General features: G+C 41.2%; 2 protein-coding genes and 1 pseudogene across 2 annotated transcripts; 1 reads left to right on the top strand and 2 right to left on the bottom strand.

The window, feature by feature from the left end:
* Positions 1-3,491: 3,491 nt before the first annotated feature.
* Positions 3,492-5,178, bottom strand: LOC135704644 (farnesol dehydrogenase-like). The gene is made up of 2 exons (XM_065226125.1): positions 4,566-5,178; positions 3,492-3,717 (listed from the first exon to the last, which is right to left on the bottom strand). The coding sequence occupies exons 1-2, from the start codon at positions 5,127-5,129 to the stop codon at positions 3,544-3,546; spliced, it is 738 nt and encodes a 245-aa protein (XP_065082197.1). The 5' UTR covers positions 5,130-5,178; the 3' UTR covers positions 3,492-3,543.
* Positions 5,179-12,362: 7,184 nt separating this feature from the next.
* LOC135704596 (tigger transposable element-derived protein 2-like) lies at positions 12,363-14,088 on the top strand (annotated as a pseudogene).
* A 9,496-nt stretch (positions 14,089-23,584) lies between these two features.
* LOC135704647 (farnesol dehydrogenase-like) lies at positions 23,585-24,955 on the bottom strand. Its single transcript, XM_065226127.1, has 2 exons — positions 24,347-24,955; positions 23,585-24,277 (listed from the first exon to the last, which is right to left on the bottom strand). Exons 1-2 carry the CDS (start codon positions 24,908-24,910, stop codon positions 24,104-24,106), a joined length of 738 nt encoding a protein of 245 aa, XP_065082199.1. The 5' UTR covers positions 24,911-24,955; the 3' UTR covers positions 23,585-24,103.
* Between the last annotated feature and the right edge of the window lie 2,333 nt (positions 24,956-27,288).

The raw sequence follows: 27,288 nt of genomic DNA, 5'->3' as shown, positions 1-27,288 counted from the left end.
TGGTAAAAGAACGCATAATACTTCCACCACTACATATAAAACTTGGGCTATTGAAAAATTTCGTCAAAGCGTTGCAAAAAGAAGGGCCGGCATTCCAGTACTTGAAATCAGTATTTCCAAATTTATCTGACGCAAAGATAAAGGAAGGTGTATTTGTTGGCCCACAGATCAAAAAACTGCTCAATGATTATAATTAGTCATATATTAACAGGCACACTAAGCGTATGTTTTTTCATCATGAACCAAAATGAATATATTTCTTCATTGCCCCTTTATGAAAATCATTCTATTTCTGGTTTATCATCATCTTTCGGTTATTCATCATATCAGTTGTGACTGCTCGAGTATTTAAATATTATAGAAACATTTAATTATACAACCATTTCATTAAAGATGACTCATGTAATCTCAACAGTAGAAAAGAAGCATTTTTTTTTCGATTCTTTTGATTAGTGGCCAATTCTTTTCGTACTTATTATCAAATTGACAACATTTTTACTTAGTAATGCTTATTTGATTGAAATGGTTGTGTAATTATTTATTTCAATAATATTTAATATTTCTGAAAAGTAAAAACCTCTATTAAGCCAACTACATCTAATGGGCATTATTTAAATACGATCTGATTTTCTTCCATTACAAGACTGATGAGTTGAAAAGTTTATGTATGCAAATCATTCACATCTAGTTCTTTTTTGGTTTGATTGATTTATGATTATAACGCTGATTTTAAATTATATTCATACATTTGACTTGATTCCGTCAAAATATGAATTGAAGGACGAAGTTCTTAAAATCATCTGATTATAAGCATGGGGCTTGAGTGAGGCAAAAATCATTCAGTAAGCGGCGGGTGATTTGGTTGAGTGTGCTGAAAGCGATTGGATGGTTTTTGATTTTGGCGGTAAATTTGCATGTATTCAGCCCCAGGTGGCAAGTGCTTCCGCCGTGGATCTCTTTCGGCCACCGAAGGAGCTTCGATGGATTGTGGGGTGACTATAACTGGAATAGGCTGCTGAGGAGGTAGCATCGGCTATGCAACCATTGACTGCATCGGAGGTGGTGCCGATAGGAATGATGTTCCATGGAAAGGTTCATTATTTCGATTGCCGTTAAAATCCCCACAAATGCTCTATCGTCGAACCGGAAACGACCTGGGTGGCAGCATATCAGATTCTGGAGGTATCTCCTCGATGATTACCTGATTTGCACAAATGCTCAGACGCCGTTTGGGGGGAGATTTTTTGGGTAAGTCCAGGGGCAGATTCGGGTTTGGAGCTACACACCGTGGCAGCTCATTTGGTGTAGGTGCCGGTGGAATTGGAACGTTTACCCGATTCAAACGCGGATCGTTGGCCATCACAGTTGGGAAAAATGGATTCATTCTATCTGGCCCCCAAGGACTCAGGAGAATGCACGTGCTGATAGACTGATGCAAAATTTGAAATTTTAGCTCCACAGTGTTCAAACGGTTTTAAATCGGGTCCTGATTAGCCTCCGTAAGTTTAAACTCATTTGATAAGAAACTGACTTGGCACAAACCATTTGAAGTTTATATGGAAATTACTATGGGAAAACAAAACCTTTTGTTCATTGTATTCTAGCCTTTTTACAAATTGTACTGTTAACAAACTCTTTTGCTATTCTTATGGGAATGTTTATCAGCTACAACTTTGCAGAAAATCATTTTTCAGCCAAACGTCAAATTAAATAGTTATTAATTGTTTAAGAGATTGATAATCTTATGGCAAGATTAAGCAACTGTATTGTGGGCAACACTGTATTCTACAGTGTGACATAGTAGCCATGCTTTTTGTCCTCTATTCTACGCGCCATAAACACCAATGTTGCCTGGTGAACAGTTGATTGTGCAAAATCATAAGACATCAGTGACTTGAATCCTTAATAATTTTTGTTCCTTACATTTGATCGAAAAGTGGGTTTGAACAAAGTTGTAGCTCAGAAAATTTTCAACAAGCTCAACTATCATTCTCTAAAGTAGAGTAAATTGGTGAATTTTGAAATAGATATGAACCGAAATTATGGTTTCTCCATAGTAATTTCCATCTAAACTTCAAATGGTTTGTGCCAGATCAGTTTCTCACTAAATGAGTTCAAATTTTGGAAGGCTAATCAGGGCCCAATTTGGAACCGTTTGAGCACTGTGGAGCGGAAATGAACAGCCCCTTACTGGATGCGGGAAGACGCCAAAAGCATCATTCTCAACCTCCCAACGCGCACTATGGTTTGTGGAAATTTGCGGTGAATACGTTGGAGAGTAAGGTTCCGACCTTGATGTGAGTTCTCCTACGAAGGATTACGAGCATGTTCGTCGAATGTAGGCTTTTGGAAAACTTTCAAAGTATCGTTGATAACCTTGGACAAGCTGTTGCTGCTGCTGCAACTTTTCGTTCCACCGGGTTTGGATTCACTCGTAATCAGTCTAGTAATTTCATCTAACGACAATGGTGACTTGTTTGCATTCTGGGCTGTCCGGTTCAGCCGGTGTGTCTGGTTCTGCTGGAGAATTCAGTTCGAATGACGAAGCTGGCTTTGCTGAAGTACTCGGTTTAGCTTGAGAATCCGATGCTATGGGAATATCCTCTTCAGTTGTTCGTTCAAGTAACAGGTCCGATACAGGTAGTGCGTCTGAATCACCAGGAGATGCTGGACTGTCTCCGTCACTTTGGTTTTTTGTTGAGGATCCAGATTCATCCTTTGTTGATGACTCTCCTGCTTTCCTCAAATGATTCGTTTCATACAATTTGATCAACACCTTCTCACAAAGATAGGTAATTCAATCTTTGGTTGGTGAGCAGATCATAAATCGTTATTATTTTCTGCAGCTGTTGCTGCCGATTTTGATGAGAATAATTTTTTGTAGAAACTTATCAGCTCTTGCTAAAACGGGATATAAACCTTGACCCGATTCCACACTTCTTCGTAACGCGTTGCCCTGTCTTCCTCTGCTGCCATGGCTTAGGGCAAGATATCAAACGCTGTGTAGCTGACTGTACTACGCTTACAAAATGGTGACATGTGGGATAGTGAGATTGACCACAGGATAAGGAAAATCCGAAAGATAAGAATACGTCGCGGAACTCTCCAAGATGACGACTTCTGGGACACAGAACCAAGTGGACCGGTGAATGAACTGGAACAGGAGGCTACTTTGATTGATGGTACCATTACTTCAACTGCTACAAAAAGAGGGTGCTACCAAAATTTTGGTTTGGTATCCGAACAAACATGTTAGAATGAATTAAGTAACGCGACTTTTGCTGAAAAACTGTATTCACTTTTTAAAAACATTACCTACTCGATTGAATATAAAAAACTTATCACGGTTCTGTCAGTTTGAATCATGTAGCATAAACATTTCATGTATATATATTATAATTTAACAAATTTATATAACTCAATGAAGATGATGAAAACCATTACCGAAACCTTGGAGGATTGAGACTAGAAAACGTTTTTGCTGTATGAGTCAGACTGAAAGAACCGAAAACCCAGTAGTAGCAAGTTCTCAAATTTTAATATCTAAAAAATTTCTCCAACCGGTTTGATCATCAATTCGTGAATCTGTACCCGTGGAGGCGTTCCCAGCACATAGAGAACAGCATTCGAAATGTCTTCGGCTTCCAGTAGGGGAAAGTCTGCCTTTTTAACTGCTTCCGGTAGGATTTCGGTTTCAACGGCTCCCGGGCTGATGCTCTGCAAATATATTTTTTTATGTTTCGTCAGCATATTTACCTAATGCCTTCATTAGGGTGCCAATGAATACGACATTTGGAACCGACCATATACAAAATGTTCATGACATGACAATGACTTGGAGTGGAGCAAAATCACCAAAGTTTGAACTTTTTTCATCTGATAAATCTCCAACGACTTTGATTAAAATGCGTGAAACGTCGAGAACTTTAAAAAAAGAGAACTATAGTTAACTCCAAACTAATTGCTTTGTCAAAAGTCGACTTTTTGACAGTTAGTGAAATTTCGAAAGTCAATCTATATTTGTTTGATGCCAAATGCATGATGTGTCGAGACTAGTGTTAACTCGAAACATTTTTTTGTAGAGAGTTAACTTTCTACGAATTGGTGAATTTTTAGATATCAATTATTGATTCATGACAAAAAAATATAGTTAAAACGTTCCGACGTTTCATGCATTTTAAAGTCATTTGGCATCAATTTTTTTTTTCGATTTCAGTTCAAAGTTTGAACTTTCTTCCTTTCTTTGCACAAAGTTTGAAGAAGTCGATTTTTGGCAAAACATTTTTTCGAGTTAACACTTGATCTCAACGTTTGATACATTCTTAAGTCATTTTGCATCAAAACAAATTTTGATTGCGGAAGTTTCATAATATTTCTACCGTGGGAAATTTTTCAGATGAAAAATTTCAAACTTTGACGATTTGATTGAGCCCCATTTTTGCATAGAGTTTATTTTTGAGACAATAATTTGTTTGTATATGGTCGGTTTGAAAACTTAGATGGTCACTTTTCTTCCCATCCATTTCACTGGCACCCTAACCTAAATCACTTCAGAACACACATACCGTAACCTTAATCTTGGTTCCCGCAGTCCTCAGCTCGTTCTTCATCGTTTCCGTAATAGCCGTAACTGCATGCTTGGACGCAGAGTAGATATTCAGCTGAGGGAAATCGACCACTTTATGACCAGCAATACTGTTGATATGGACAATGTGTCCATCGACGGAACGGTTCTTCATCGATTGATAAGCTTCCCGACTGCACATCACCAATCCCATCACATTTGTATCCATCACTTCTCGCAGCTTTTGGGTATTACCCTTTTCCAGCAGATCCGTTTGCCGAACGACACCGGCGTTGTTAATTAGCACGGCCACTCCACCGAGCTTCTCCTCGACCCATTTGAACGTTTGCAGGATATCTTCCTCCTTGGAAACATCGCACTTGATCGCGTGCAATCGACTCTTAATCGAATCCGGAAGGTCCGATTTGAGCGCTTCAACGCGTTCCACGCGACGAGCCAATCCAACTACCACCATTCCGGCTTTGGCCAGATCCTTGGCAATGGCAGCACCGATGCCCGAGCTGGCACCGGTTACTATGGCTACTTTTCCTGCCCAACGATCCATTACTAATGTCACAATTGCGATGCGAAGACTCTGCCCGTCCGATAAAAACTGAATCCGAACGCGAAATGACTGGCGTAGATAATATTCCTGACCGTTATATACAGATATTTGCTGTGTCACCTAACATACTTGATTCTTTAATATTTATTCCGATCTATCATTTTAGGTACGCTTGCCGCAATGAATGTGAATAGATAATGACTAGGCATTATTTCACCGATTCTGCGTGTCACTGGAGTATTCTTGAATGATGCTCAACGTTTTAACGATTTGGAACATAGAGATGTACATGCCTGGACCAACATTTTGATGCTGAATTATTTTCATTCAAACTGGAGAAACAAGCACACTTTTTTCCGGTAAAACAGAACATCATCACTAAACTCTCTGCTATAAGTACTATAACTATAAGTACATCCACGTGATGCGAAGGTGCTTGACAAGTTTTCAATTGTCGAGTAAATACATAAAAGCACGTTATTGCCGCAGTACGTTTGTCGTTGATTTTGAACGCGAGAATGTTTTGTTTGCATAAATGATGATGCTATTACCTTAATCGAGACGGAATTTGTGGGTGCTTCGTTAGCTTAGCCACTGATACCACTGATTCATCTGAATCTTCTCCTTCGGATGTTTCGTCCGAAAGTTCAATAAAGTAAAGCGACGCAAAAATGTATAGGTTACATATCTAGAATTTCTTAAGGGTGTATTCGAAAAAAATGGCACACTCATAAACAGCTGTAATTGTTTAACTATTATACTAATAACTTTAAATTTGCAGAAAAGATTCTATATCTCTAGACAACACAGAAAACATCGTCAATTTTTTTCATTTTTTTTTTATTTGAGTTGCCCAAAAATCCCTTAAGGTGATACTCTAAGGAAGCCTTAGCATGAAACTTTAAAGGCACAAATGTCAGCTTCGACAAAACATACAAATTTGAAATTGCTACTCCTTGTTTGCTGTGCTACTACAAACAGAGAGTAGCAATTTCAAATTTGTATGTTTTGTGGAAGCTGACATTTGTGCCTTTGAAGTTTCACACTAAGGCTTCCTTAGAGTATCACCTTAAATGGTACAACAAATACATCTTCTTACGAAACCGTTTCAAGTTGGTTGCTTGCTTTAATTTAAAAGGTGTCCCACATCAAATTGCATCATGGAAAATCGGAAAACAACTCGGAATCGTGCAGTCAACGGTGAGTCGTGTGATTAAACGTTGCTACGAAACTCTGAGTATCGAACGGAAGGAGAAATGCGGTCAGAATGGATGTTCTATTAGTGATCAGGATGACAAGCGTTTAAGCGGAATCCCAATGCTTTGGTTCGGGATGTGGCGTAAAAGTTGAATCTGTCCAAGTCTTTCGTTCAGAGAGCCAAGGATCGGGAGGAACTGCATACGTACAAAGTGCAGAAGGCTCCAAATCGTGACGAACGGCAAAATACGATGGGAAAGTCACGGGCCCAGAAATTGTACACCCAGATGCTGACGAAGCTTCATTGTCTCATCATGGATGATGAAACTTACGTCAAGGCGGACTTCCGGCAGCTACTGTTCTTCACTGCCCAGCACAAGTTTGATGAAGTAAGGAAGCAGAAACTTTCAAAGTTTGCCAAGAAATACATGATTTGGCAAGCGATCTGCTCTTGTGGCAAATGGAGTGCGCCGTTCGTGACTACCGGGACTGTAAACGGGGAGATCTACCGCAAAGAGTGTCTACATAAGCGTCTGCTTCATCTGTTGAAGCAACACGATGGCCCTACGATCTTCTGGCCGGATCTAGCTTCGTGTCACTATTCAAATGTTATCCTGGAGTGGTAAGAAGCCAACGGGGTCACTTTCGTACTCAAGGGCATGAACCCCCTCAACGCACCGGAACTAAGGCCCATCGAAAAATACTGGGCTATTATGAAGCAGACACTACGGAAGGATCCGAAGGAGGTCAAATATATGGAAGACATGAAGAGAACGTGGGTTTCCGTACAGAAGAAGCTGCAGCCAGATGTTGTAATGAAACAAATGAGAAATAAATATGCCAAAAACTTACTAAATGGTTATATTTTACTGTCTGAAAGTTTGAAAAGGATCGGTCAACTAGGTAATTTTCTACAGCTTTTTTTTCCGTGATGCAAGGACATCAAGGACACCCTTCAATATATAATTATACAATCGATTTTTGTGTTGCTTCATTTATGTGTTTAAAAATTTAAATCCTTAGTGTTTTTTACCATGACATAACTAGCCGACGCCAATTCACTGATGAGACAACGAAACCTCAGTCCTAAGCTCCTGCTCTGATCCTTTCATCAAAAATGTCAACCGTCTAACCTCGAGTAAACTACAAGTAATCGGAATCATCCATAGTAGACGAAGATTGAAGCAAAACGTGTAAGTTTGAAAGTGAAATTATTGGCTCCGTAAAGCTAACGGGAATGAGCATTTATTGACGTCTTTAAGATATTCTTTCAATATGGCTGACAGATTAAGAATTACAGTAGCCGTTCGCTAATTGGGGCACGACTGCACCCCAATTATCGAATGGCATTCGCTAATTGGGGGGTGCCAACAAGTGTCAAAGTTGACCAGGGGGCGCTTGACTCGTTTGTTTTGGTTTTCAGTCTTACGTCTGCTTATTTAACTGATGCTGTGAGCAGCTACTTAGTTTTTGTCTTGCGTGAGTGTAAATTGAGTGAATCGATTGAATATTTTGTTGAGTTATTTCCGGCACTTACGTTGTTTTTTTTTTTTTTTTTTTTTTTTTTTTTTTTTTTTTTTAACTCTTTATTTGTTCCAAATTCAAAATAAATTACATTTCATTTTTAACCTAGGTGCTCCAGTTACTACAGTAACTTACCAGCCTTAATTGTTATGATATATATCTAAGTGTTTTTACATTGTTCCTGTCTTGGCAATTCAGTATTTTAAACAGGTTTTTTAAACCTGCATGTCAGTATAACAATTGATAGCTTAAAACTAAATAACTAAAACTAAATCTTATCTAAGTATAAAGGGAATTAATCGTTGCAATTGAGGATTGTAACGATTTTTGCCGGAAATTATTAATTATTTTGTTGGACATTTGTGCTAAAGTCTCAACATTCGAAATTCTATGTACTTCGGTAGTACTGTACCAGGGAGGCAACTTCAAAATCATCTTCAGAATTTTGTTCTGAATCCTTTGAAGTGCTTTTTTCCTGGTAGTGCAACAACTAGACCATATTGGCACAGCGTAAAGCATGGCCGGTCTAAAAACTTGTTTAAATATTAGAAGTTTATTCGTCAGGCAAAGTTTGGATTTCCTGTTAATAAGAGGATACAAACATTTTATATATTTGTTACATTTGGCTTGAATGCCCTCAATGTGATCTTTAAAAGTTAATTTATGGTCAAGTATTAATCCAAGATATTTCACTTGGTTTGACCAGGAAATTGGAACTCCGTTCATAGTGACTATGTGACTACTACTAGGTTTCAAAAAGGAAGCTCTAGGCTTATGTGGAAATATTATAAGTTGAGTTTTGGAAGCGTTGGGAGAAATCTTCCATTTTTGTAAATAAGAAGAGAAAATATCTAAACTTTTCTGCAGTCTGCTGCAAATAACACGAAGACTTCTTCCTTTAGCGGAAATGCCTGTGTCATCAGCGAACAAAGATTTGTGGCAACCCTGAGGCAAATCAGGGAGGTCCGAAATGAAAATGTTATACAATATAGGCCCAAGAATGCTACCCTGAGGAACTCCTGCTCTAACAGGTAGTCGATTAGATTTGGAATTTTGATAATTTACCTGCAGAGTTCTGTCAGTTAAATAATTTTGAACTAATTTCATAATGTAAAGTGGAAAATTAAACTTTTTCAATTTAGCAATCAAACCTTCATGCCAAACACTGTCGAATGCTTTTTCTATGTCTAGAAGAGCAACTCCAGTTGAGTGGCCTTCAGATTTGTTTGAACGAATTAAATTGGTAACTCTCAAGAGTTGATGAGTAGTTGAATGCCCATGGCGAAATCCAAACTGCTCATCTGCAAAAATTGAGTTCGTATTGATGTGAAGCATCATTCTATTCAAAATTATTTTTTCAAAAAGTTTACTTATTGAAGAAAGCAAACTTATTGGACGGTAGCTAGAAGCTTCAGCTCCGGCTTCAAAATTGGAACAACTTTTGCATTTTTCCATTTATCAGGAAAGTATGCCAAATGGAAACATCTGTTAAATAATTTTACCAGGAAAGACAAGGTACTCTCTGGGAGTTTTTTGATGAGGATATAGAAAATTCCATCATCACCTGGAGCTTTCATATTTTGAAATTTTTTAGTTATAGACCTTACTTCGTCCAAATCAGTCCCCCAGGAATCATCAAAAATATTTTCCCGAGAGAAAATATTCCGAAAATCCCGAGCAACCTGATTCTCAATAGGACTAGTAAGACCCAAACTGAAATTATGGGAGCTCTCGAATTGCTTAGCAAGTTTCTGAGCTTTTTCCAAATTTGTGATCAAAATTTTACCACCTTCTTTTAGCGCTGGAATTGGCTTTTGAGGTTTTTTCAAAATTTTTGTGAGTTTCCAAAAGGGTTTGGAACTCGGTTCTAATTTAGAAACATTATTTTCAAAAGTTTTGTTCCTCAGGGCAGAGAATCGCTTTTTAATTTGTTTTTGCAAATCCCGCCAGATAACTTTCATGGCAGGATCGCGTGTTCTTTGAAATTGTCTCCTACGGACATTTTTAAGACGGATCAAGAGCTGAAGATCATCGTCTATTATAATTGAATCGAATTTAACCTCGCATTTTGGTACTGAGGCAGCTCTTGCTTCAACTATAGAAGTAGTCAGAGATTCAAGAGCATAATTAATTTCATCTTTGGTTTGCAAAGGAATGTTTGGATCGAAGTTATATTCCATAAATGTTCGATATTGCTCCCAATCAGCCCTATGGTAATTGAAAGTAGAGCTGTTGGGATTAGAAATTATTTCTTGGGATATTTCAAAAGTTACTGGAAGGTGATCAGAACCGAAGTCAGCATGGGTAACCAATTGGCTACAAAGATGACATGAATCAGTTAAGACCAAATCAATAGTTGAGGGATTTCTTGCAGAAGAAAAGCATGTTGGGCTGTTTGGATATTGAATAGTGTAATAACCTGCAGAACAATCATCAAACAGAATATTACCATTGGAATTGCTTTGAGCATTATTCCATGAGCGGTGTTTTGCATTAAAATCACCAATAATGAAGAATTTAGACCTATGACGGGTAAGTTTCTGGAGGTCACCCTTGAGAAAATTCTTTTGCTGGCCTACGCATTGGAATGGCAAATAGGCAGCTATAAACGTAAGTTGTCCAAATTTTGTTTCAACAGAAACTCCCAAAGTTTCAAAAACTTTGGTTTCAAATGAAGAAAGAATTTTATGCTTGATTCGTCTATGAATAATGATGGCAACGCCACCACAGGGTCCATCAAGACGATCATTTCTATAAATCAAGTAATTTGCGTCCTTCTTAACCTTATGGTCAGGTTTAAGGAACGTTTCAGTTATAACGGCAATATGCACGTTATGAACTCTCAAAAAATTAAATAGCTCGTCTTCATTATCTTTAAGAGATCGAGCATTCCAATTTAAAATGTTTAATGCTTTAAAATCCATTACTGAATTTTAAAGTCATGACAATATTATTAGCAAATTTTACTCCAGTTTGAATAGCATCAAACATGGAGTTAGATTTAAGCATATCAGAAATCATGTCAATTAATGAATTCTGTAAAAATTCCATTTTAGGGGCAGTAATGCTTCCTAAGTCAAAATTGTCAAAATTTCCGTTAGAACGTTGGTTAGTATTTTGATTTCTACCCGCTGCAATAGCAGCATAGGTAGCTCCATTAACTCGCTGAACATTGTTAGCAGCGAGGGGAGTAGGTACAGATGAAACATTTGAAGCAGGGGTGATATTTGTACCTACGGGTACGAATGTAGAATTTGTTCCTCGCTGACCGTTGTTAACAGCAGAGGAATTTGTACCTGGTCGGAAACGTGGAGCGTTTCCTACCTGTCGGTTAGAACGAGATTGTAGGATCGCTTTGCGAGTCTTACATTCCCAAAAATTGGATTTGTGGTTTTCACCACAATTTGAACATTTAAATTTCTTAGAATCTTCCTTCACAGGACAGTCGTCCTTTGCGTGAGAGGAATCACCACAATTCATGCATTTAGCTGGCATGTAGCAATTTTTAGTTCCGTGACCCCATCCCTGGCACTTACGGCACTGAGTGAGGTTTTGGAAATTTCCTCCAGTCTTCCTGAAGTGTTCCCACTTCACTCGGACATGGAGCATAAGGCTAGCTTTTTCTAAGGCCTTAAGGTTGTTTAGTTCATTAGACTTGAAGTGAACTAAATAAAAATCATTAGAAATCCCGTTGCGCGAATCGCCAGGACGGGATTTCATTTTCATTTTGATTACTTGGAGTGGCACAACTCCAAGTAATTTTGCCAGTTCATCTTTGATCTGATCCAGGGATTCACCACTGGGCAGTCCTTTCATGACAACCTTGAACACACGTTCAGTTTTGGTGTCGTAAGTAAAAAATTTGTGCTTCTTCTCAGTAAGATACTTGAGAAGACATTTAAATCCGTCCAAGGTTTCAGCCAATACACGGCATTCACCCCGACGTCCAATTTGTAGTGAAAACTTAACTTTCACGAAATTCAAAAGTTCCATGCGAAGAGCATGGAAATCGGTAGTGGTTATCACAATAGGGGGAATCTTTTCCTTCTTGGCATTAAGCCGGGAAAGTTTACTAGAATTTTTCTTGGATGATGGATCATTCTCATCATCCGTGAGCAAATCAAATTGATTACTCAAATTAATTTCTTCAGAAGGGGGGTCAAGAGTTTGCCCCTTTCTTTTGCGTTTAGGCGCCATGGCGGCAGTAATTTTTTTATCCAAATCGACTTCTAAGCAGATTACTATAAGAATCTGAAGGATCGAAGAGGAATTTTCCAAATCGATATCCAAGAAGGATTACCTCGGGTAGGGTCCAAACAAGGATCGAAGAGGAATAAGAGGAGTTGAACAAGGTAGAAAAATTTTTACAGGTTGAGCACTGAAAAGTGCTGTTTAAATTTGTTGTAGCTTTAGGTAGTAGTAACACTTCCTTAAGCAAAAAGCAAATAGATCCGCACGGCAAGAGAGCACGATGCGGACTGACTCTTACGTTGTTTGTAATGTTGTAGCAATTATCCTCCTGAAATTTGTTCAGCTTTCACAATGGAAGGAGTATCAGCTTCCAGTTCCGGAGTGGATAATAAGCAAGTCGTGAAACGGAAGCACACTACGCTTACCTTGGCTCAGAAGGTGAGAATAATCGAGGAATTTGAAGCAGGAAACGGTTCCCATGAAATATTAGGTAAAAGGTTTGGTGTCGGAGCATCCTCGGTCGGTCGATTTTTAAAAAAATAAGGTGTCAATTCGGATGAAACTAGAAAAATTCAGAGAACATGGCATGGAAAATCGAAAAACGATGAAGGAGCAGAATTTTCCCTTACTGGAGGAAGCGCTTTACCTATGGGTTTTGCAACAACGTGAGGCTAATATTATTGTCACATTAGATGTGATCAAGGCCAAAGCAGAACAACTGTTCCAATGCTTTCAAGATCTTGGTGTTTATCTGGATCTTACTTTTTTGATTTCGGATGGCTGGGTGCGCCGTTTTAAACAGCGTTTCGGATTACGTGTTTTGGTGGTGGCAGGAGAGAAAGCTTCCGCGGATAAAGAAGCGTACCTTAAATTCAAGGAAGTGCTCATGAAGAAAGTATTGGAAATGAATGTGACAAAAGCCCAAATTTTTAATGCAGATGAATCAGCAATTTTCACCAAGCTGATGGCATCACGCACTATCGCATTATGGGACGAGACAGTCGCTTCGGGACGAAAGCTCAACAAAACCCGATTCACATTCATGCCGTGCTCGAACATGGATGGTTCTCTCAAAATGAAACTGATGTTCATTGGGGTAGCCGAGAACCCCCGTGGATTTCCTCGCGGCTTTCAGCAATCATTACCGGTATCCTACTACAATTCCAAAAAAGCTTGGATGACACGTCAGTTGTTCCGTACCTGGTTTTATGACGAGTTCATTCCCGCTGTCCGGAAGTTCTCTGCTGAGCACGATTTGGAACCGTCAGCGCTTTTGGTTCTGGATAACTGTACTGCTCACTACGATGGATGCGATGATTTGAAGAGTGATGATGGATTAATTCAAGTGATGTACTTTCCACCAAATGTGACAGCAGAATGCCAGCCGATGGATCAGTCGGTGATCAACGCAATCAAAACCAGGTCCAAACGGAAGCTGATGCTTAAGCTTGTTTTGGAAAACGAAGATTTGCCCTTGGAACAACGGCTGAAAAATGTGTCCTTACGGCAGAGTATTGATTGGATTGCTGAAGCTTGGGACGAAATCAGTCAGGTTACCATTGAAAATTCCTGGAAAAAGTTGTTCGATGAGTTTCCAGGTTGTGAATGGAGCATGTCTGAACAGGCGGAGGATCTTTTTGCTGATTTCAAGTCCCTTGTAGCATCAATTGATGGCATGGCCGGAACAAACACAACCGACGAGCAAATCCAGCTTTGGCTTGAGGATCGAGTAGTAGATTCCAATGGTACAACAGTTTCAATAACCAGCGAAGTGTTCAGAGACGAAGAAATAGTCAGCGCAGTTTTGAATAAAGCAGACGATTTAACTTTCACGGAGGAAGAATGGTTGGATACCACCCCGGAGGCTTTGAACGGAAGTGCCCTTGCTACTGAAAACGAAGAACCCGAAGACATCGATTTTCCAACCGCGATGAAGTCGCTTGATAACGTGATCCAATTCGTACAGAACAATCCCGCTCAGACTTTGAAACTGAAAACCCTGCGAACTGAATTGCTGGAAGCAGAGTGGAAGAGACGCAATCTGTAACTGTTTTGTTTTAATTTGCTTGTTTTATGAATTAAATTGATTTTTTACAAAAAATATTTTGTTTTTCGTTATTTTTTATCAATCATTGAAAGACCCCCCAAAAAATATGACATCAAAACGTCAGCATGATTTTGACATCAGATTTTGACGGATGACTGCTTTTTAATTGGGTCGCGCCCCAATTAGCGAACCCCCAATTTAAAAGCGCCCCAACCAGAAAACCCCCAATTAGCGAACTTCCACTGTATTCAAAATGGAGGACTTTGGAAAAGCAATGGTTGAAGATTTCAAATTTATTCTTCCAAGATGACCGGTTGACCGGTCAGACCAGGAGTTATTCAAATGACTTTTAGCTAATCGAAGATCTCAGTCAAGTCCTCGGGATATTCTGTCAAGACTTCAGGTTGATCAGATATTATTCTGAAGATCTATAAGTGATTCAACATTCCAATGACGTCATTTAGACACACTAAACGTCTTATAGCTGAAAATACGCAAACTGAATGAAGTTTATCATTATCTGTCAAATTACTGACATATACGAGGGTCAATTTTGACATAAAATTAAATCATAATAGATCAAACATAAAGTCACTATATTGATAGTCTGGCGGATAGAGTTTCGATCTATCAAAAAGCGGAACTACACTGTACACAAACATCATCCTCTGTTCGAATGAAGCCTCAGACCATTCAAAACAAAAGACCGAAATCGCTTTTTCGAATGATAGCTGCAACCGGATGACGGTTGTTTTGAAATCAGATGATTTTCCTCTCGAATACTGGATGAAACTTGTTATGAGAAGGATAGGGCTTTCACTTGAAATGCGTAATGCTCTCTGCAGAATGACTGTCATACTAAATGGAAATGCATATTGTATTGGTTCAGCCCCATAACGCAAATCATTCAAAACGATGATGTAAATAATTCTATCGAACGTCATTTGCTGATCTGAGTTGACAAACGAGGTGGAAGCATATGCATCGCTATCAGAGCTGTTACGAACAAAGGTAAAGGATGAAAACCAATGTTTTTCTAATTCGTGGTGGAGGAGGTTTTCTCCACCACGAAAATTTTTTGTATCCATGATGGAATGGCTTATTATGGCTATTCAGTATGGAATTGTACATAATCAAATTATAAATCTAATTAAAAGCACTTGCATGTCACACTATTCTTAAATGTTTGTCCTCTGAGTGCCGTATGTTTTATAGCTAATTTTCAAACGAAAATCATCCTGTATTTGGATGACAGTCATATGGATGTTCATCATCTGACGACGAATTCAACCATAAGAAAATCATCCGAAATTCGAATGCATATTGTTAAAGGGCTCGAGCAATGCAATAATCATTCGAAGTATTGCGGATGTTTTGGTGCAGTGTAATTCAATATATTCTAGACCAACAATTGAAAAGGTACTATCAACTTTTATAAACAAAACGTTGATTATTCTTTCCTTGCCAATCGAACGCAAATTACCGGCATCATTGGATTGGGGAAACTTTCCTCAACCCAAAGATGTTGTTAGTTTGCGTTGGCTAGCCGTGAGTCACGAGAAAAGGGTTTCCGAAGTTTTGTTCGGAATAGCTGATATGCTCTTTTCTGTTGTTGTTCGTGATTTGCTCAATTGGTTCCGCTATTTGACAGCTCAATTGATTTCCGCGATTCCATCCGCCAGACTATGAATATGGCGACTAAAATCAAATCTGGGACGGAACTTGACAATCGGGTAGCGATTTCGAGCCAATTTGCAGTCAAATCCGATCCAGTTTCTGATTAGTCGATTTGACAGTAGCAATCGTGGAATAAAACAGACAGAGGGATCGCATCAATCTGGCTGGCAGTGATGCCTGAATCAATGTTGACGTCAGTGGCGTTGTTAAGTGTTTATATTTGCGAAAGGAAAGTTGAAAAATTGAGTGCACTGGGTGTTTTTAGCGAGTGATATTGTTGTTTGCTTATGGTTGTTTTTATTGTGTTGAGCAAAAATGATGTAAAGGGTGATACGGTCAAAATTTGGTCAAGGGAAAACGCGTGTAAATCGGTGAAACCGTTTATTTAAAAAATCAAATTAAATTTCTTTTTCAAGTTCAATTAGTATAAAATTCAGGAAAAATATTCAGTTAGGCTTCCGCTTTTCCAAATCCGAATTGCCGGGCCTTACGCTTGACCCCTGCCATCAGATTTTGTACAGCCACCTTGTCCACCTTCTTCGCCGCAGAAAGCCAGTTTGCCTTGAACTGCTGCTCGCCCTTAGCAGTTTTTTTGGTCTTCTTTAGGTTCCGCTTGACAATAGCCCAGTATTTCTCAATTGGGCGGAGCTCTGGCGTGTTGGGAGGGTTCTTGTCCTTGGGAACCACCTGCACGTTGTTGGCGGCGTACCACTCCATGGCCTTTTTACCGTAATGGCAAGATGCCAAATCCGGCCAAAACAGTACGGAACAACCGTGTTTCTTCAGGAAAGGCAGCAGACGTTTATTCAAACACTCTTTCACGTAAATTTCTTGGTTGACCGTCCCGGAAGCTATGAAAATGCTGCTTTTCAAGCCACAGGTACAGATGGCTTGCCAAACCAGATATTTCTTTGCGAACTTTGACAGTTTCATGTGGTTGAAAACATCTGCTACCTTTCCCCTTCCTTTTGCCGTATAAAACTCCTGTCCCGGAAGCTGCTTGTAGTCGGCTTTGACTTAGGTTTCGTCGTCCATTACCACGCAGTCAAACTTCGTCAGCATCGTCGTGTACAGCCTCCGGGATCGCGCTTTGGCCGTCGTATTTTGTTTATCATCGCGATTTGGAGTCACTACCTTCTTGTAAGTCGATAGTCCGGCTCGTTTTTTGGCTCGATGCACGGTTGTAGACGATACACCCAGCTTATTTGCGGCATCTCGGAGAGAGAGGTTAGGGTTTCGCTTGAAACTACCGGCAACTCTCTTTGTCGTCTCAGCGGCTTCCGGTTTTCGATTTCCCCCCGATCCAGACTTCCTGGCTGTCGACAAACGTTCCCCAAACACTTTAATTACATTTGTAACGGTTGATTTGGCAACTTTTAGCGATTTTGCCAACTTTGCGTGCGAGTAGCTCGGATTTTCGCGATGCGCGAGCAAAATTTTGATACGCTGCTCTTCTTGCTTGGACGGCATTTTGACAACTGAAGAGTGAATTCCAAAATCAAAATAGGAGCAACATTCTACACACACACACCTTCAAAATGAGGGGTGTTCAGGTTTTTTAAATGCAAAATTGAAAGAAATACGTCAAGTTGATATTGACCAAATTTTGACCGTATCACCCTTTACAAGCTGCTAGACTGCGGGAGAAACTCCGAATAAAATCCAAATTAAATTTGAAACAATATTTTAAATTCTAAGCATCAGTGGTCAATTCCGTCAAATACCACGCATGTCTGTCTGTCTGTCTGTCTGTCTGTCTGTCTGTCTGTCTGTCTGTCTGTCTGTCTGTCTGTCTGTCTGTCTGTCTGTCTGTCTGTCTGTCTGTCTGTCTGTCTGTCTGTCTGTCTGTCTGTCTGTCTGTCTGTCTGTCTGTCTGTCTGTCTGTCTGTCTGTCTGTCTGTCTGTCTGTCTGTCTGTCTGTCTGTCTGTCTGTCTGTCTGTCTGTCTGTCTGTCTGTCTGTCTGTCTGTCTGTCTGTCTGTCTGTCTGTCTGTCTGTCTGTCTGTCTGTCTGTCTGTCTGTCTGTCTGTCTGTCTGTCTGTCTGTCTGTCTGTCTGTCTGTCTGTCTGTCTGTCTGTCTGTCTGTCTGTCTGTCTGTCTGTCTGTCTGTCTGTCTGTCTGTCTGTCTGTCTGTCTGTCTGTCTGTCTGTCTGTCTGTCTGTCTGTCTGTCTGTCTGTCTGTCTGTCTGTCTGTCTGTCTGTCTGTCTGTCTGTCTGTCTGTCTGTCTGTCTGTCTGTCTGTCTGTCTGTCTGTCTGTCTGTCTGTCTGTCTGTCTGTCTGTCTGTCTGTCTGTCTGTCTGTCTGTCTGTCTGTCTGTCTGTCTGTCTGTCTGTCTGTCTGTCTGTCTGTCTGTCTGTCTGTCTGTCTGTCTGTCTGTCTGTCTGTCTGTCTGTCTGTCTGTCTGTCTGTCTGTCTGTCTGTCTGTCTGTCTGTCTGTCTGTCTGTCTGTCTGTCTGTCTGTCTGTCTGTCTGTCTGTCTGTCTGTCTGTCTGTCTGTCTGTCTGTCTGTCTGTCTGTCTGTCTGTCTGTCTGTCTGTCTGTCTGTCTGTCTGTCTGTCTGTCTGTCTGTCTGTCTGTCTGTCTGTCTGTCTGTCTGTCTGTCTGTCTGTCTGTCTGTCTGTCTGTCTGTCTGTCTGTCTGTCTGTCTGTCTGTCTGTCTGTCTGTCTGTCTGTCTGTCTGTCTGTCTGTCTGTCTGTCTGTCTGTCTGTCTGTCTGTCTGTCTGTCTGTCTGTCTGTCTGTCTGTCTGTCTGTCTGTCTGTCTGTCTGTCTGTCTGTCTGTCTGTCTGTCTGTCTGTCTGTCTGTCTGTCTGTCTGTCTGTCTGTCTGTCTGTCTGTCTGTCTGTCTGTCTGTCTGTCTGTCTGTCTGTCTGTCTGTCTGTCTGTCTGTCTGTCTGTCTGTCTGTCTGTCTGTCTGTCTGTCTGTCTGTCTGTCTGTCTGTCTGTCTGTCTGTCTGTCTGTCTGTCTGTCTGTCTGTCTGTCTGTCTGTCTGTCTGTCTGTCTGTCTGTCTGTCTGTCTGTCTGTCTGTCTGTCTGTCTGTCTGTCTGTCTGTCTGTCTGTCTGTCTGTCTGTCTGTCTGTCTGTCTGTCTGTCTGTCTGTCTGTCTGTCTGTCTGTCTGTCTGTCTGTCTGTCTGTCTGTCTGTCTGTCTGTCTGTCTGTCTGTCTGTCTGTCTGTCTGTCTGTCTGTCTGTCTGTCTGTCTGTCTGTCTGTCTGTCTGTCTGTCTGTCTGTCTGTCTGTCTGTCTGTCTGTCTGTCTGTCTGTCTGTCTGTCTGTCTGTCTGTCTGTCTGTCTGTCTGTCTGTCTGTCTGTCTGTCTGTCTGTCTGTCTGTCTGTCTGTCTGTCTGTCTGTCTGTCTGTCTGTCTGTCTGTCTGTCTGTCTGTCTGTCTGTCTGTCTGTCTGTCTGTCTGTCTGTCTGTCTGTCTGTCTGTCTGTCTGTCTGTCTGTCTGTCTGTCTGTCTGTCTGTCTGTCTGTCTGTCTGTCTGTCTGTCTGTCTGTCTGTCTGTCTGTCTGTCTGTCTGTCTGTCTGTCTGTCTGTCTGTCTGTCTGTCTGTCTGTCTGTCTGTCTGTCTGTCTGTCTGTCTGTCTGTCTGTCTGTCTGTCTGTCTGTCTGTCTGTCTGTCTGTCTGTCTGTCTGTCTGTCTGTCTGTCTGTCTGTCTGTCTGTCTGTCTGTCTGTCTGTCTGTCTGTCTGTCTGTCTGTCTGTCTGTCTGTCTGTCTGTCTGTCTGTCTGTCTGTCTGTCTGTCTGTCTGTTTTTTTTTTTTTTTTTTTTTTTTTTTTTTTTTTTTTGTTTTTTTTTTTTTTTTTTTTTTTTTTTTTTTTGGCAAGGAGGAAACCTTCAAAAAGGCCATCGTGCCATCGCTTGACGACTGGGCGCACAGTCGCGGTGACACGGTGTGTGGGATTCTTACCGCACTAAAACCTCCTTAGACGCCTTACCACTTGTCGTATTACTTCGGAGGGGGCCGTGCATTACGCACCTCACTTTACCTCAGCTAATTGGCGCTTCCAGTTCGCTGATCGTCTCTCCAATTTGTGAGCCATTTATCTCCCAGCGTCACGTTCTACTCGGTTATCCCTGGTGGTGGATACAGCCTACTCTGACGGAGAGTTCTCCCGGCTTCGGCTTTCAGTTCGCACTTGTGTGAGCACATTACTACTTTCTAGTTGGTCTTCCCGCCATTTTCGCTGCAGCGCTGACATGATCTGCGTTACTGCTCTGCTGACGGCGTTAAAGGTGCCCTCCTCTCGACACATTTCTTCGACGACATTCTCCGTGCTAAGGGCGAGCATATCCTCTCGCACATCATCAAATCTAGGACATTCGAAGACCACGTGCTCTGGTGATTCTTCCACATTCCCACACTCCGGACAGAAGGGTGACGTTGTGTGTCCGAACCGATGCAGGTACTTCCTGAAGCAGCCATGACCAGACAGGAACTGCGTCAAGTGGAAGTTGACTTCTCCATGCTTCCTGTTCACCCAGGTCGAAAGAGTCGGTATTAGCCTGTGTGTCCATCTACCGTTCTCTGCTGCATCCCACTCCTGCTGCCACTTAGCCATCGACTCCGTTCTCACCATTTTTCGTACTCCTCTGGTTTCTCTCGTCATATAGCACTCGTAGTCCTCCGCCAAGGTGATGCCGATTGGGATCATACCGGCGATAACGCATACTGCCTCCATCGAAATGGTTCTGTACGCACTCACGACTCGCATGGCCATGAGCCGGAACGTACTGCTCAATTTCCTTTGGTTCTGCTTCGTTTTCAGCGCTTCAATCCAGGCTGGACCTCCGTACCTTAGTATTGATGAGGAAACACTAGCCAGAAGACGTCTCTTGCTGCTGCTTGGACCAGAATTGTTCGGCATGATTCTGGCTATTGCGTTGATGACCTTCGTCGCCTTCTCGCAAGCATATTCGATGTGGCTATTAAAGTTTAGCCGGTCGTCGATCATCACTCCCAGATACTTAAGCATGCGCTTCGAAGCAATGGTGTGCTCTCCAACGGTAATTTCTGCCCGCTGCACTGCTTTGCAGTTACTGACCAACATCACTTCTGTTTTGTGGTGGGCTATCTGCAGCTTCGCTCCTTGCATCCAGTTACCAATCGTATCTATCGCCTCAGCCGCCAACATTTCCACTTCTTCCAGCGTCTCACCGGTTACCGTCAAGACGACATCGTCCGCAAAGCCAACGATCTCAACTCCTTTGGGCAGCTTGAGCGTCAGCACGCCATTGTACATTCCGTTCCACAGCGTGGGACCTAGAATGGAGCCTTGGGGAACCCCCGCCGTGATTCTAAGCGATTTCTGCCCCGTGTCTGTCACGTAGACAAGGACCCGGTTCTGGAAATAACTACTTAGAATCCTGCAGAGGTAGCCTGGAACCCTCATTCTATGGAGCGCCTTGGCGATGGCCTCCCAGCTGGCGCTATTGAATGCATTCTTGACATCGATCGTAATCACTGCGCAGTATCGATTTCCTCTCCGCTTCTGTTTGGAAGCTTTCTCGGCTCTGTCAATCACTGTCCGAATTGCATCCACCGTCGATCTCCCTTTCCGGAATCCAAACTGTCTCTCCGACAATCCGTGTTCACTCTCCGTGCATTTAGTCAGCCTGTTGAGGATGATCCTCTCTAAGAGCTTTCCTACAGTATCCAGCAAGCATATTGGCCTATACGATGCAGGATCCCCCGGCGGTTTTCCGGGCTTCGGCAACAGCACAAGCTGTTGTACCTTCCACCTATCAGGGAACTGACCATCGTCCAGACATTTCTGCAGCACCATCCTGAACATGTCCGGGAACGTCTGGATCGCCGCCTTCAACGCCACGTTGGGAATTCCATCCGGGCCGGGAGCTTTATTCGCTTTCAACCCTTTCGCTGCTGCTATGAGTTCCTCGTTGGAGACTTGTTCAACGTTGTCTTCATCTACCTCGCCATATGGTGTAGGTGGCCAGTTCGTTGGGTCATGCTGTGGGAAAAGTCCCTCCACGATGACTTTCAGCTTGTTGTGACACATTTCAACCGGCATCGTTGGGCCTCTGATCTTCGCCATCGCAACTCGGTATGCGTTGCCCCAGGGGTTGGCATCGGCATCGCGGCACAACTCCTTGAAACTATTTGACTTGCTCAGCTTTCAGTGCAGCCCTGGCCTCTCGGAACACCACCCTGCGCTCCTCTCTGTCTGCTTCTGTTCTTGCTCTCTGAGCACGCCTTCTGGCTAGAAGACAAGTAGCACGGAGGGTGCTAATTTCCTCGTTCCACCAGTAGGCTGGACGCCGCCTGTTCGTTGGCTCCAGTTTTCTCGGCATAGTTGTGTCACATGCCCTTGCTAATAATTCGGTCAACTCATTCGCGCTTAGGCCCGGGACGCTGTTGTCTACCCTTAGAGCTTCGATGAAGAGATCCTTATTGTCTGTCTGTCTGTCTGTCTGTCTGTCTGTCTGTCTGTCTGTCTGTCTGTCTGTCTGTCTGTCTGTCTGTCTGTCTGTCTGTCTGTCTGTCTGTCTGTCTGTCTGTCTGTCTGTCTGTCTGTCTGTCTGTCTGTCTGTCTGTCTGTCTGTCTGTCTGTCTGTCTGTCTGTCTGTCTGTCTGTCTGTCTGTCTGTCTGTCTGTCTGTCTGTCTGTCTGTCTGTCTGTCTGTCTGTCTGTCTGTCTGTCTGTCTGTCTGTCTGTCTGTCTGTCTGTCTGTCTGTCTGTCTGTCTGTCTGTCTGTCTGTCTGTCTGTCTGTCTGTCTGTCTGTCTGTCTGTCTGTCTGTCTGTCTGTCTGTCTGTCTGTCTGTCTGTCTGTCTGTCTGTCTGTCTGTCTGTCTGTCTGTCTGTCTGTCTGTCTGTCTGTCTGTATATCGCATCTGGGCACAGTCATTGGCACTGTTTGGCAAACATGATCACATTTTTTCTGATCTTTATAATTACTGGCAATCAGGGTTCCTTCCATTCATTTTGGCTAAAAAACTGTTTTATTAAATTATAGAATAATAAGATATTATGATGATATTTCGTATGTGTAAATAACAAGAAAAGATTGTAATGTTTGTGTTTGACGCATAAAACCTGCAAATTTAGCTTTGGCAGAGTCACAATGAGCGATTTTCTAATCGCCTCTTCGCGAAGAGAGAAGAGCGAAGAGTGGGTGAGATAAATGACAAAAATGCTTGTTGCGACACTCGTGTAGCAAAATTGGCAGGTATTATGTGTCAAACACAAACTTCACAGTCTTTTCTTGTTGCTTACACAGACAAAATTTTACTATAATATCTTATTATTCCATAATTTAATAAAACATTTTTTTACCCAAAATGAATGGAAGGCACCCTGCTGGCAACACTAAGCTTTGTCTGCGCTTGACAGTGTGCATGTGTCAAAATTTGTTATTGATGTTGCCACAATACAATCCAATTTTTTCAAACCACAATCGCCGTATATTCTCCTAAATCGAATTGACAGCGCCTTGTCATGTTACATATCGGGGGATTTGTACGTCGCCCAAGAGATTCAGCTGATCATGGAACGTTTTTCATTCGGTTTGGAGTCTTGATGGAAGTGGATCATCGCAAGCGGTGGGGGGGCTTCCTGAAAGGTGATGAAACGGAATGCGTTTTGAAATCTGCCTCAACAACTATGATGCTTTTCAGTGATAAACTAGGAACTGTCAAAATCGAACCAGTTTTCACTGTTCTTTTAAGAAGGAATCAGATAGGAGGTACTGAAATCTGAGTGAATAGTTTTCTTTTTAGGAAATAACTTCTTGATTATGAGACAAATACGTATTGTTTTTTTATTGTTGTTTCTTTCTTATCAATTATCTAATCAGAACAAACAAAATTATATACTGGGAAAATCTTACATCATCACAGATTTGCTATTGAACCGTCTCTTCTTAATTGTCAACTTTTGCATGTTTTTCAAACGATATGAACTGAATGAATTGATCAGCTTGGATTGAATATCATGACATTCAGACAAATCTATTGGAACTACCGATGTACAAAGTTATGTTTCACTTCCATATCAACCGATTAAAAAGGGGGACCATCGAAATTAGCTTCGTTTTACCGGGGCACTTGCAGTATAGCTTTTGCATTTCGACTACTTACGAGAATCTAAAAAACGGAATACTAGGTATTGTCGTTACAAGAGCGTCATGCACTGCTCATGTACTGATTTGCTTTGTTTAACATTTTAAACCGACGGGCTACTACGATGTGTCTTCGCCAGACCTAGCTTACAAACTATTAATTATTATCGTTTTAGGGTAAATTAATTAACGCATCTGTTGCTGGGTAAATGTATTTGATAAATTAAGCAAACACTGTTTATACCAAAAAAAATCTAAAAATTTTCTCCAACTGGTTTGATCATCAATTCGTGAATCTGCACCCGGGGAGGAGTTCCCAGCACATACAGAACGGCATTCGAAATGTCTTCCGGTTCCAGCAGCGGAAATTCTCCAGTCTTAAATGCTTCCGGTAGGATTTCTGTTCGGACGCCTCCGGGGCTGATGCTCTGCAAATATGTTTAAAAAGTTTCGTCAGCACATTTCATTATAACTACATCACTTCAGAGCACACATACCGTAACCTTGATCTTGGTTCCCGCATTCCTCAGCTCGTTCTTCATCGTTTCCGTAATAGCCGTGACTGCATACTTCGATGCAGAATAGATATTCAGCTGCGGGAAATCGACCACTTTATGACCAGCAACACTGTTGATATGCACAATGTGTCCATCGACGGAACGGTTCTTCATCGATTGATAAGCTTCCCGACTGCACATCACCAATCCCATCACATTTGTATCCATCACTTCTCGCAGCTTTTGGGTATTACCCTTTTCAAGCAGATACATTTGCCGAGCGACACCGGCGTTGTTAATCAGCACGTCCACTCCACCGAGCTTCTCCTCGACCCATTTGAACGTTTGCAGGATATCTTCCTCCTTGGAAATATCGCACTTGACCGCGTGCAATTGACTCCTAATCGAATCCGGAAGGTCCGATTTGAGTGCTTCAACGCGTTCCACGCGACGAGCCAATCCAACTACAACCATCCCGGCTTTGACCAGATCCTTGGCAATGGCAGCACCGATGCCCGAGCTGGCACCGGTTACTATGGCAACTTTTCCTGTCCAACGATCCATTACTAATGTCACTATTGCGATGCGAAGACTCTGCCCGTCCGATAACAACTGAATCCGAAAGCGGGATGGCTGCCGTACACGTTATCAGTCTACATATAACTCAGCCCTATGTACATGTACAGATATCCGCTTTGTCACTTATCTTGATTCGTTAATATTTATTCTGATTCTTCATTTCACGCTTGCCGCTAGGAGTATAATTGAAAATGACTAGGCATTATTTTACCTAAAATGCGTATCATACTGTGTGGTTGGCACAATTATTTTGATCTGTACTTGCTTGCGGAGCAGAGACTGATGTGATTTAAACAAGAATATTTTTTTTTTCAAAAATTAATTTATTGCTAAAGGCTCAACAGCCGAAACTTTACGGAGCCATAATTCACTATACTTTTGACAATGTTTCTAAAATTTTAGTTAGTTGAACGTTGCATTACCGTTGTATTGCCTTTTATCGACGATTGACAGTGGGAGATAACGATAAAATTGAACATCATTTATAAACTACATGCCTAAAGCTAACCCTACATCGACGAGATAAGATTGTGGTAGTAAATTATTCAGTTTTTGAATAAACAAATAGAAGAACGTTACTGAAAGCGAATGGGATTTGTTTGCAAACATAATGTGCTAAGTATTATTTATAACGTAGGAAGCGTAATCGATAGGCATTTTGAGCACACTTCGGTTATGTTACTTACAAAGATGGATGGTTGCATACAATATTTGGAGTATTTCATTGATTGTCTCATAAATGTACACGATGTATAATGTAATCTTGTATGATATACGGCGCTTCATTTACCGTTTATCTCAAAATTTATCGTACACCCTAGAAGACAATTTTTTGAAACATGGTGAATAGATATATTTTTTTAAATCGTAGCTGGTTGTTGAACAGATATTTATTGGTTTTTTGCTATAGTTTTGGTCTTTATTGGAAGAGCCTGTATGAAGCTAGATTTGTTTCAGTAAAACGCTCGACTTTTAGCTTTTTACCCAGTGGACGAATTTTATCAAAATTAGTGGCATATGAATGATCTTTATTACGACTAAAAATGACCAAATTTTCAAGAAGCTACGATCATTTTATTTCATGAAAATATGGTTTTTCATGAAAAAGGCGTTTTCTTAAATTGCTCTAACGTTTTGTAAACTCAACCAAATATGCCCAATACTGAACCAATAATTGATAAATGTATGCTGAGTCAGAGACATTCCTTTTTAACTTGTGCTTTAGAGCCGTTTTTCTAAAATTTAGTTACAGCTGTACGATCAATTTGGGGGGCCTCATAGCCTAGTCAGTAAAGGCACGGTATTACCAAGCCGGAGGCGGCGGGTTCGATTCCCGGTCCGGTCGAGGGAATCTTTCGGGTTGGAAATTTTCTCGACTTCCCTGGGCATAGAGTATCATTGTGCTTGCCACACAATATACAAAATTCATGCATTGGTATTGGCATCGAAAGCTCTCAATTAATAACTGTGGAAGTGCATTTAGAACACTAAGTTGAGAGCACGCAATAAGCTAATATGCGCTAAGCTTGAAATGCGAATAAGAAGAAGAAGACGATCAATTTTGAGATACACTTTATGTGCATCATAGTAACGGAAATTTACACTACTTTTTCGAACTCGTACATCGCTGAGTTCCTAGTTTGTAGAGGTTTCTCCATACCTCTGAGTAGAAGGGATTGATTTTATTTAGCTGCGAATCAAGTTACTCGAAATTAGTTATAAGCACACCACCCAATTATTATCATGCACCGGAACCTGGACTCGAAATCAAGACGACGACCGCATTTGCAAACCTAGACACTTCGAACTGACGTAAAAAAATCTACATGGCCTTCTACAATAAGATCGCTGAGTAGAGGCTTTATAATAGTACACATGAATCATCTTTCTCGACTAGTTAGTTCAGCTTCGTAAAGAAGTGGAGTAAGAGCTGTAAAACAGCAAGAGTGGTTGGTTGTGTAGTATCCATCAAATGAGTAATATATTCACTTTATTAGCTTTGTTGTGCAGCTACAAGCTGAAAGTTAATTAATATTTGCATAGAAGTGACATTAGCGTTTATAAGCTGCTAGTAATTCATTGCAATTGACCAATTGAGTAATGGTTGTGAAAAAGTTGAGTAAACGCTCTCGAATACTATTTTGCTACAACACAATGCTGGAAAAAGGTGGCTTCTAAGGCTGAAAATGTTAGTTGAACTGTCACTTTGCGCGGAATTATTAACATGTATGTCGGTCCGTAAGCTCTCTCACATAGACCCACAAGACCGAGGAAATTATCCTACAGGTCCAAAAGGTAAGATTTTTAATTTAATGGAGTCCATTTGAGTCTGGATCCGCAAAAATAAGACATTAATTAACTGC

This window comes from Ochlerotatus camptorhynchus, unplaced genomic scaffold, assembly GCF_037179485.1.
Source record: "Ochlerotatus camptorhynchus isolate MF236.1 unplaced genomic scaffold, CSIRO-AGI_Acam_v1.1 ptg000244l, whole genome shotgun sequence".
In the NCBI taxonomy this organism is placed as follows: Eukaryota; Metazoa; Arthropoda; class Insecta; order Diptera; family Culicidae; genus Ochlerotatus; species Ochlerotatus camptorhynchus.
Note: the sequence above shows the minus strand (reverse complement) of the source record. Positions and strands in the feature narration are given on the sequence as shown.